The sequence below is a fragment of the Pristiophorus japonicus genome, chromosome 5, assembly GCF_044704955.1.
Source record: "Pristiophorus japonicus isolate sPriJap1 chromosome 5, sPriJap1.hap1, whole genome shotgun sequence".
Lineage (NCBI taxonomy): Eukaryota > Metazoa > Chordata > Chondrichthyes > Pristiophoridae > Pristiophorus > Pristiophorus japonicus.
Window position 1 is genome coordinate 152,409,820 of NC_091981.1, and position 12,349 is coordinate 152,422,168.

General features: G+C 45.4%; 1 protein-coding gene across 2 annotated transcripts in view; it reads left to right on the forward strand.

Moving 5' to 3' along the window:
• LOC139264479 (thrombospondin type-1 domain-containing protein 7A-like) overlaps positions 1-12,349 on the forward strand; it is a 757,124-nt gene that overhangs the window by 708,317 nt on the left and 36,458 nt on the right. For both annotated transcript variants that reach the window (XM_070881020.1, XM_070881021.1), the window contains one exon: positions 11,022-11,196. In XM_070881020.1, the coding sequence (XP_070737121.1) occupies positions 11,022-11,196 (175 nt within the window). The remainder of the gene's footprint in view (positions 1-11,021; positions 11,197-12,349) is intronic.

A 12,349-nucleotide genomic window follows, 5' to 3' on the forward strand; every position in this document is an offset into this window, starting at 1 on the left:
TTTTCAAATGCATCCATTACTAAGAGCAAGTCTGCAGGCTGTGTCATTTGCACCCCAGTGATGGGCAATGGTAGCCGACTGAGGACGTCAGCGCAGTTCTCTGTGCCTGGCCTGTGGCAAATTACATAGTTATATGCAGACAGCGTGAGCGCCCATCTTTGGATGCGAGCAGAGGCATTGGTATTGATAACCTTTGCTCTCTGAGAATAGCGATATGAGCGGCTTATGGTCAGTTTCTAACTCGAACTTAAGCCCAAACAAATACTGATGCATTTATTTTTACCCTGTATACGCATGCCTTGGACAAGCTCCTGGACGCATAAGCAACCGGTTGCAATGTCCCGATTCATTAGCTTGTTGTAACACACACCCGACCCAGTACGAAGACGCATCACAAGCTTGCACTAAACGTTTACATGGATCATACAAGACAAGCAGTTTGTTGGAACATAACAGATTTCAGGCTTTCTCAAAAGCGGTCTCTTGTGATTTCCCCCATGCCTAGTCATCTCCCTTGCGTAGCAACATGTGTAGCGGTTCTAGCAAGGTGCTTAACCCGGGTAGGAAATTATCAAAATAATTGAGGAGTCCCAGGAATGACCGCAGCTCCGTCACATTCTGTGGTCTCGGCGCGTTCTTGATGGCCTCTGTCTTGGTGTCAGTGGGTCTGATGCCATCTGCCGCGATTCTTCTCCCTAAGAACACGTCCTCTGGCATCAGGAAAACACACTTCGAGTGTTTCAACCTGAGTCCCACATGATCTAGCCGACCTAGAACCTCTTCCAGGTTCTTCAAGTGTTCGATGGTGTCCCGACCTGTGATCAATTGCGGATCCGACTTTAGCAGGCTCTCCATGTTCCTTTGCAAAATAGCCGCGGCCAATCGAATCCCAAACGGGCATCTATTGTAGATGAACAGACCTTTGTGCGTGTTGATGCAGGTGAGGCCTTTCGAAGATTCCGCCAGCTCCTGCGTCATGTAGGCCGAGGTCTGGTCCAACTTGGTGAATGTCTTTTCTCCTGCCAGCATCGCAAATAGGTCGTCTGCCTTGGGTAGCGGTCCTGCAACGAAAAACGGTTAATCGTTACTTTACAGTCCCCACAAATTCTGATCATGCCATCGCCCTTGAGAACTGGAACAATTGGACTGACCCACTCATTGAACTCCACCAGCGCGATGATGCCCTCTCATTGCAGCCTGTCTAGCTCGATCTCCATTTTCTCTTGCATCATATATGGCACTGCCTGTGCCTTGTGGTGGATGGATCATGTACCAGGAATCAAGTGGATCTGCACCTTCGCCCCTGAGAAACTTCCGATGCCTGGCTCAAACAACGATGGAAACTTGCTCAGAACCTGGGCATATGAGGCATCGTCGATGGACGAAAGCGCTCGGATGTCGTACCAGATCCAGTGGATTTTTCCCAGCCAGCTTCTGCCAAGCAGTGTGGGGCCATCTCCTGGTACTATCCATAGTGGTAGTTCGTGCACTGCTCCATCATAGGAGACTTTTACTGCTGCACTGCCAATAACAGGGATCAGTTCTTTAGTGTAAGTTCTCAGCTTGGTATGAATAGGGCTCAGCTTGGGCCTGTGTGCCTTGTTGCTCCACAGCCTGCTGAAGGCTTTTTTGCTCATGATGGACTGACTCGCACCTGTGTCCAATTCCATGGATACTGGAATTCTGTTCAGTTTAACTCTTAACATGATTGGTGGACATTTCGTGGTGAAGGTGTGTACCCTGTACACTTCTGCCTGCTCTGCTTGAGTCTCAAGTTCAGATTGATCCTCTGCAACGTGGTGGTTTGCAGGATTTGCAGCTCGTCTGCACATTCGCTGGAGGTGTCCAATTGTTCCACAGCCTTTGCACGCATAGTGTTTGAAGCGGCATTGATGGGCTCGATGATCACCTCCGTAGCGCCAACAAGGTGTCAATTGCTTCGCATTAACGCTTGATGGAGCTCTCTGAGTCATCTGAGGTTGTGCAACTACAGGCGTGTACGTTCTGCCATATGCATTCCAGCCTAAAAACGAAGTTACTTTGTGTACAGTACTTGCCGAAACATCTTTATGCTGCAAAATTTGTTTTGTGTTATCGCCTGGGCTTTTGTTATGGCTTTGCTCAGGTTCGGTGTTTCAGCAGTCAATAGTTTGCGAAGGATAACCTCAGGGCCAATGCCAAGCACAAAAAGTCTCTTAGCATTTGCACCAGGAATCCATCGAATTCGCAATGTCCTGCAAGGTGCCTTAGTTCGGCGACGTAGCTCGCCACTTCTTGGTCTTCAGATCATTGACATGGGTAAAATCGATATCTTGCCATCAGAACGCTCTCCTTCGGATTTAAGTGCTCCCGGACCAGCGTACACAGTTCTTCATAAGATTTGGTTGTTGGTTTCACTGGAGCAAGAAGATTCTTCATGAGGCCATAGGTTGTTGCCCCACAGACGGTGAAGAGGATCGCCCTTCGTTTGGCAGCGTTCACACTCCCTTCCAGCTCGTTGGCCACGAAGTATTGGTTGAGTCACTCCATGAAGGCCTCCCAATCATCCCCTTCTGAGAATTTCTCCAGGATACCAACAGTTCTCTGCATTCTCTGCATGGTTCGTTATCTCGTCGCCGGTTGTTAGGTCTTGAATTAAGCAAGGTGACTGAGTACTGTAGACGTGAGTAAGTCTGAACTTCGTCTCTTTATTCTAACTCCAGAGTGCTGGTACAGCATGGGAGACCTGCTTATATACAGTGCTCCCAAGGGATGCTGGAATCCCTTGGGACTCCAAAAGATACACCCTCTGGTGGCAGTAGAATGCTGGTTATATAGTGTTGCATACATAACAGGTAGAGTGAGGGATATACCGGGCCATGAGGTTACATATTGTGGTGGTGTACAATTCTGCTGCTGCTGATGGCCCACAGCACCTTATGGATGCCTAGTTTTGAGCTGCTATATCTGTCCTGAATCTATCCCATTTAGCACAGTGGTAGTGCCACACAACACGATTGAGACTGTCCTCAGTATGAAGATGCGACTTTGTCTCCACAATGACTGTGCGGTGGTCACTGCTACCAATCCTGTCATGGGCAGACGCATCTGCGACAGATAGATTGGTGAGGATGAGGTCAAGGTCGTGTTGGTTCTCTCACCACTTGTCGTAGGACTAGTCTTAGTGTGGAGTGAGGCAAGCACTGTGAGGATTCTGAGTTGACCTTTCATTCTGCTGCAACTGGAGGTTGTGAGATTCAGTTTTCTACAAAGATCGGGCAGCCTCGGTAATGCTCGCAGAAGTCATCCCATGTCATCCAGCACTGCACAGCAGCACACAATAATGAGTGGAGGTGTACTTGTGGGACAGCTCTTCATTGCAAAGGACCATTTATAAAGAGGATGGTTTGCAATAGGTGTCTACAGAGCTCAGTGGGGTAATGAGCCTTGAGGTAACATAAATAATCATCCCCAGTTCTCCCACCTTCTTACCCAGCATCTTCCAAACCACCGTGGTGTCAGCAGTAGCTCAGTTGGTAGCATTCTCACCTCTAAGTCAGAAGGTTGTGGGTTCAAATCACCCACTACAGGGATGGGCACAAATATCTAGACTGACACTCCAGCACAGTACTGAGGGAATGCTATACTGCCGGAGGTGCCGCCTTTCTGATGAGATGTTAAAACGAGTCTCCGTCGGCTCTCTTCGACGTAAAAGATTTCACGGCACTATTTTGAGGAAGAGTAGGAGAGTTATCCCTGGTGTCCTGGCCAATATTGATCCCTCAATCCACGTCACTAAAACAGATTATCTGGTCATTATCACATTGCTGTTTGGAGCTTGCTGTGCGCAAATTGGCTGCTTAAGAACATAAGAACATAAGAATTAGGAACAGGAGTAGGCCATCGAGCCCCTCGAGCCTGCTCCGCCATTCAACAAGATCATGGCTGATCTGGCCGTGGACTCAGCTCCACTTACCCGACCGCTCCCCGTAACCCTTAATTCCCTTATTGGTTAAAAATCTATCTATCTGTGATTTGAATACATTCAATGAGCTAGCCTCAACTGCTTCCTTGGGCAGAGAATTCCACAGATTCACAACCCTCTGGGAGAAGAAATTCATTCTCAACTCGGTTTTAAATTGGTTCCTCATATTTTGAGGCTGTGCGCCCTTGTTCTAGTCTCCCCGACCAGTGGAAACAACCTCTCTGCCTCTATCTTGTCTATCCCTTTCATTATTTTAAATGTTTCTATAAGATCACCCCACATCCTTCTGAACTCCAACGAGTAAAGACCCAGTCTACTCAATCTATTATCATAAGGTAACCCCCTCATCTCCGGAATCAGCCGAGTGAATCATCTCTGTACCCCCTCCAAAGCTAGTATATCCTTCCTTAAGTAAGGTGACCAAAACTGCACGCGGTACTCCAGGTGTGGCCTCACCAATACCCTATATAGTTGCAGCAGGACCTCCCTGCTTTTGTACTCCATCCCTCTCGCAATGAAGGCCAACATTCCATTCGCCTTCCTGATTACCTGCTGCACCTGCAAACTGATTTTTTGGGATTCATGCACAAGGACCCCCAGGTCCCTCTGCACCGCAGCATGTTGTAATTTCTCCCCATTCAAATAATATTCCCTTTTACTGTTTTTTTTTCCAAGGTGGATGACCTCACATTTTCCGACATTGTATTCTATCTGCCAAATCTTAGCCCATTCGCTTAACCTATCTAAATCTCTTTGCAGCCTCTCTGTGTCCTCTACACAACCCGCTTTCCCACTAATCTTTGTGTCATCTGCAAATTTTGTTACACTACACTCTGTACCCTCTTCCAGGTCATCTATGTATATTGTAAACAGTTGTGGTCACAGCACCGATCCCTGTGGCACACCACTAACCACCGATTTCCAACCCAAAAAGGACCCATTTATCCCAACTCTATGCTTTCTGTTAGCCAGCCAATTCTCTATCCATGCAAATACATTTCCTCTGACTCCGCGTACCTTTATCTTCTGCAATAACCTTTTGTGTGCCACCTTATCGAATGCCTTTTGGAAATCTAAATATACCACATCCATCGGGACACCTCTATCCACCATGCTCGTGAAATCCTCAAAGAATTCCAGTAAATTAGTTAAACATGATTTCCCCTTCATGAATCCATGTTGCGTCTGCTTGATTGTACTATTCCTATCTAGATGTCCCGCTATTTCTTCCTTAATGATAGCTTCAAGAATTTTCCCCACTACAGATGTTAAACTAACCGGCCTATAGTTACCTGCCTTTTGTCTGCCCTCTTTTTTAAACAGAGGCGTTACATTAGCTGCTTTCCAATCCGCTGGTACCTCCCCAGAGTCCAGAGAATTTTGGTAGATTATAACGAATGCATCTGCTATAACTTCCACCATCTCTTTTAATACCCTGGGATGCATTTCATCAGGGCCAGGGGACTTGTCTACCTTGAGTCCCATTAGCCTGTCCAGCATTACCCCCCCTAGTGATAGTGATTGTCTCAAGGTCCTCCCTTCCCACATTCCCGTGACCAGCAATTTTTGGCATGGTTTTTGTGTCTTCCACTGTGAAGACCGAAGCAAAATAATTGTTTAAGGTCTCAGCCATTTCCACATTTCCCATTATTAAATCCCCCTTCTCATCTTCTAAGGGACCAACATTTGCTTTTTAGTCACTCTTTTCCATTTTATATATCGGTAAAAGCTTTTACTATCTGTTTTTATGTTTTGCGCAAGTTTACTTTCGTAATCTATCTTTCCTTTTTTTTATTGCTTTCTTAGTCATTCTTTGCTGTCGTTTAAAATTTTCTCAATCTTCTAGTTTCCCACTAATATTGGCCACCTTATACGCATTGGTTTTTAATTTGATACTCTCCTTTATTTCCTTGGTTATCCACGGCTGGTTATCCCTTCTCTTACCGCCCTTCTTTTTCACTGGAATATATTTTTGTTGAGCACTATGAAAGAGTTCCTTAAAAGTCCTCCAGTCTTGTAGTATCTCCAAATTTGCAGATGACACTAAGTTGGGTGGCAGTGTGAGCTGCGAGGAGGATGCTATGAGGCTGCAGAGCGACTTGGATAGGTTAGGTGAGTCGGCAAATGCATTGCAGATGAATTATAATATGGATAAATGTGAGGTTATCCACTTTGGTGGTAAAAACAGAGAGACAGACTATTATCTGAATGGTGTCAGATTAGGAAAAGGGGAGGTGCAACGAGACCTGGGTGTCATGGTACATCAGTCATTGAAGGTTGGGATGCAGGTACAGCAGGCGGTTAAGAAAGCAAATGGCATGTTGGCCTTCATAGCGAGGGGATTTGAGTACAGGGGCAGGGAGGTATTGCTACAGTTGTACAGGGCCTTGGTGAGGCCACACCTGGAGTATTGTGTACAGTTTTGGTCTCCTAACCTGAGGAAGGACATTCTTGCTATTGAGGGAGTGCAGCGAAGGTTCACCAGACTGATTCCCGGGATGGCGGGACTGACCTATCAAGAAAGACTGGATCAACTGGGCTTGTATTCACTGGAGTTCAGAAGAATGAGATGGGACCTCATAGAAACGTTTAAAATTCTGATGGGTTTAGACAGATTAGATGCAGAAAGAATGTTCCCAATGTTGGGGAAGTCCAGAACCAGGGGTCACAGTCTAAGGATAAGGGGTAAGCCATTTAGGACCGAGATGAGGAGAAACTTCTTCACCCAGAGAGTGGTGAACCTGTGGAATTCTCTACCACAGAAAGTTGTTGAGGCCAATTCACTAAATATATTCAAAAAGGAGTTAGATGAATCTTTACTACTAGGGTGATCAAGGGGTATGGCAAGAAAGCAGGAATGGGGTACTGAAGTTGCATGTTCAGCCATGAACTCATTGAATGGCGGTGCAGGCTAGAAGGGCCGAATGGCCTACTCCTGCACCTATTTTCTATGTTTCTATGTTTCTATGTTTCCTCAATTGTGCCACCGTTTAGTCTGTGTTTACAGTCTACTTTAGCCAACTCTGCCCTCATCCCACTGTAGTCCCCTTTGTTTAAGCATAGTATGTTCGTTTGAGACACTACTTCCTCACCCTCAATCTGTATTACAAATTCAACCATACTGTGATCACTCATTCCGAGAGGATCTTTTACGAGGAGATTGTTTATTATTCCTGTCTCATTACACAGGACCAAATCTAAAATAGCTTGCTCCCTTGTAGGTTCTGTAACATACTGTTCTAAGAAATAATCCCATATGCCTTCTATGAATTTCTCCTCCAGGCTACCCCGTGCGATTTGATTTGACCAATCAATATGTAGGTTAAAATCCCCCATGATTACTGCCGTTTCTTTTTCACATGCCTCCATTGTTCCCTTGATTATTGCCCGCCCCACCGTGAAGTTATTATTTGGGGGCCTATAAACTACACCCACCAGTGACTTTTTCCCCTTACTATCTCTAATCTCCACCCACAATGATTCAACATTTTGTTCATTAGAGCCAATATCGTCTCTCACAACTGCCCTGATATCATCCTTTATTAACAGAGCTACCCCACCTCCTTTCCCTTCTTGTCTATCTTTCCGAATCATCAGATACCCCTGTATGTTTAATTCCCAGTCTTGGCCACCCTGCAACCACGTTTCTGTAATGGCCACCAAATCATACCCATTTGTAATGATTTGTGCCGTCAACTCATTTACTTTATTTCAAATGCTGCATGCGTTTAGGTAGAGTGTTTTAATACTGGTTTTTAAACCATGATTTTTAGTTTTGACCTCTCCTGCAGCCCCTTTATATTCATACATATTGTCCCTTTATTCATCCATATTGCTGTGTTTCCTACAGTGACTGCACTTCAAAAGTATTTAATTACTGTAAAGCACTTTGGGATGGCCTGAGGTCATAAAAGGCACTATATCAATGCAAGTCTTTTTTCTTTTCAAAGAATTTCGCCAATTATCATGTAACAATCTTAATGAGTTCAACACAAAGGGTGTGTGCTTACTGGAGGCCTTCACACTTGCCTGAGAAAAGACAGATTTATTAGTTGCCACAACTTCCCAGCATGCTATAGAAAATCTCCCTACTCATTCCAACATATATGACAACCGAAATCGATCAAAAACCTGCCATATCACTGCTGGGGAGCCTGAGCTCCAGAAAGAGGAATATGCTTGCCCCTCCTAATCTACATATCCCAGATATCTATTCACATCATGGCACTATGTTACTGGGATCTCAACAAGCACAGTGCCAGGTTCCTCTGGACAGGATGACAGACAAGGAAACCCCTGAGCTAGGTGCATCTCCTCAAAAGAAAAGGGGGCCAAAATTCCCCTGTTGTGCACCCCCTGGAGGCGCTAACGGGGCGCGAAAGTGCTTTCGCCCAGGGAGGGGGGTGGATATGCTACCGGCTCCCGCAAAATCGCATGGGAGTTAGCGGAGGCGTGAATGCATTAGCACCACATCCTGCTGGTAGCACTCCAGGCCACTGCATCTCCGGCGATGAAGTCATTGCCATGCGTGGCGACTCCTTTACACCTAGCGGCAAAATTGGCCTGCGACAGTCTCATGGGGCACGACCTGGGCTGGATACCAATCGTGGGGTGAAAGTTAAAGGGGATGTGTGCTGCGCCTCACTCCGCGATCTTTTTTTTACCCCCATTACCGGTTGGGCCCTTGTCCACTCCTTTCGCAGGGTCTGGGCCACGATTATGCAGCCTGGCACTCTGTTTCGGTGCTGGACTGTAGCCACGGCACCCCTTAGCCCTGGTGGCCCAGTGGAGGCCATCAACGGGCCTACAGAGTCACTTTCCTTTAACAGAAGATGTTGAAACGCATCAGCACTACGGGGAGAGGCCGTGTAGCATTCTGCAATGTGCCTGGGTAGCTCCCCGCAATCCTCCCGATAAGAAGGATAGTGTGCGACATTGTGCTCCATTTCCAGTGAGCAGCGGTAACCCGAATTTCGCTTCCAGGGTGGAACTTCTGCGCCGGGTGCAGAATGTCCGACCCAGGAGAGCTTTCCGCCCCCAACCGGGAATTTCGGCCCCAAGGTGTTTTAAGTGACACTATTGGGAAATACGGCCTCCTCCTAAACATGTTGCTCGACATAAATCTAAATGCCATCCTACTAGCTCTCTTAGACACTCTCCACTTCAGAAGCCCACAGTAAAGACTCACAAGAGCCCAGAATTACTCAGTAGTATTTCTGATCCTGGCAATCTGGTGGGAAGCCTGCACCACACTGAGGAGTCAGCTGACCATCTCCCCACCATGGTGCAGCAACAACCTCCCAACGGATCATCATGCCTGAGACTGGAGGCTTGACATGAGGAAAGAACAGCTTGGTTAGGCACAATGCTCCGCCAAGTCCTTCCAGCAGCTGATTGATAAATTGCATTAAAATAGATTCATGGAATTTTATAGCAGATAAAACAACTATCCACTTAACTCCCATCTCTTTCCATGAATCTTTTTCATTTATTTTCTTTTTCAAATTTCCATTTTTAAAGCTTTATAGATTTTACACCACCATTTCTAGTAGGGCATTCCATTTCCTTACAACACTCTACATTAAAATAATTCTTCTAATGTTCTTTTGGTGGTAATCTTAAATGTATGTACTCTAGTTACTGACTCATTGATCTACATTATCTCAGATTATTAAGTTATCAAAGCCACTCATAATTTTGAACACTATTAGATCTCTTAGCCCTCTTTGTTCTAATGAAGTCCAGTTTCTCTAATCTTTCCTCATAACTAAAGCTTCTCATCCGTGATATTACCTTAGTTATGTGTGTCTAACATCCAGCACTAGATGAGTAAAAATCAGGAAGACCAAAGCCATTGTCTTCGCTTCACGCCACAAACTCCATTCCATTTCCACTGATTTGATCAACTGTCTAAGGCTGACCAAGTCTGTTCGCATGCTTGGTGTTATATTTGGTCACGAATTGAGCTTCCTACCTCATATCCATTCTATCACTAAGACTGCCCATTTCCACCTTCGTAATATTGCCTGTCTCTGCCCTTACCTCAACTTATCTGCTGCCGAAATCCTCACCATGCCTTTATCATTTCTAGACTTGACTATTCCAATGCAGTGGCTGGCCTCCCCAGTTCTATCCTCCATAAACTTGAGGTCATCTGCCATCTGTGTGCTAACTCGTGCCAAGTCACGCTCACCCATCTCCCCTGTACTTGCTGATCTACATTGGCTCCCAGTTAAGCAACATCTCAATTTTAAAATTCTCATCCTTGCTTTCAAATCCCTCCATTACTTCACCTCTTCTTATCTCTGTAATCTCCTCCAGCCCTACATTCCCACTAGACCTCTGCGCTCTGCTAATTCTGGCCTTTTGAACATCCTCAGATTTAAATTCCCCACCTTTGGTGGTCATGCATTCAGCTGCCTAGGTCCTAAGCTCTGGAATTCCCTCCTTAAATCTCTCTGCCTCACCACTTCTCTTTCCTCCTTTAAGATGCTCCTTAAAACCTACCTCTTTGACCAAGCTTTTGGTCACCTGCCCTAACATCTCCTTATAAGACTCGGTGTTAAATTTAGTTTTTTTTTTGGTAACACTCATGTGAAGTGCCTTGGGATTTTTTTATTACGTTACAGGTGCTATATAAATATAAGTTGTTGTTGTAAATCTCATCTAATCCCTCTCCATAGCCTTGACATCTTTCAAAAGATAAAACACTCAATTCTGGACACAATATCACGCTATAGGCCTAATCAGTGATTTGTATTGGTTTAGCATTACCTCTTTAATTTTGTACACTTTGCACTTATTTATAAAAGCTACGTTGCAATATGCTTTTTAAAAATATTGTTATCAACTTGTACTCCCACGTTTAAAGATCTCAGTACTGGAACTCTTAATCTCTCTGCTCCTCTACGCTTTTAGAAACTTGACCATTCGTCTCCATACTCATCCTCCCAAATTGTATCACCCTTACCCAACAACTACTTCCGTCAATCTCACATAACTGACGCAGTCACATGACTTTCAGTTGAATCACAATGGTTTATTTCTCTTGCTAAAGGATGCTCAGTGCGGAGATGGAATGCGATTTCGAAACATATCGTGTGTTGTAGTCGATGGATCCAGTGAAGATCCTGGCAAGGTTGTGGATGAGGAGTTATGTGCCGACCTAGAGCCTGCAGTGAATGGAGACAAGCGGATTGTACTGCAAGCAGCCTGCACTGTCCCGTGCCCAGGTGCTGTAGGTTTTCTAAGACTATGCTGAAAGTATGAGACGGCACTTCACAGAAGTGTAAATTTTATAAATTTTCTAAATTTATACTCCTTGCACAAAGATTCTTGTTAATTCTTACATTCTTAAACGTTTACATTTACTTAATTTAAGCTCTTAAATCTGCTCTAGCTTCTGAATACAGTGCGTTCAATTTGTTAAATAAAGGGTGTTACACAAGAATCTGGGCCATACTGCTTGGTTAGGGAGTGTCTGATGTTACCATTGAGAGCATAATGATCAGATTTAGGTAACAAGTGCCATCGATGCCATGGTCTAATTTATTTGTAATTTTTCATTCCTGATTATAAAAAAAGGAAAGTGTTAGGTATGTGAACCTAACCTATGTGTCAGACTTGCCACTAGGGGGCACACCTGTGGGAGACCTATGGGTCACCTGTATACCCTGGAGCAAGCAGGTATAAAAGGCATCCTACCATGCCGCTGCCTCACTTTGGAGTTATATTAAAGAGACCAAGGTCACAATGGTTTGAGCTTGCAACACAGCCTCGTGGAGTTATTCTGAACTTAGCAACTGGCGACGAGTTACAGATCACAAACTTTCACGCGGAAATGGCTGTCATTGGTATTCTTGAGAGATTTGTTGAGGGTGATGATTGGGAAGCCTTCGTTGAGCGTCTCGACCAGTACTTCATGGCAAACGAGCTGTACATGGCTGAGACGGAGATCAAGCGCAGGGCGATTCTCTTCACCGCATGTGGGTCATTGGTATATGACCTCCTCAAAAAATCTACTGGTCCCCGACAAATCTACGGACAAGACTTACACAGAGCTGTGTGTGCTGGCTCGGGAACACCTCCAGCCAAAGGAGAACATCTTAATGGCCAGGTATCGCTTTTACACGCGCCATCACTCTGAGGGCCAGAACGTGGCGAGTTTTGTCGCCGACCAAAGATGTCTTGCGGGACAGTGCGAATTTGCAGGATCTTTGGGGGAAATGTTGCGGGACTTTTTCATTCTCGGGATTGACCACGAGGCCATCCTCCGCAAACTACTGTCTGCCGAATCCCTAGATCTGAGCAAGGCCATCATGATAGCCCAGGCCTTCATATCCACAAGCGACAACACGAAACAGATATCTTCACAGAATCGAAGCT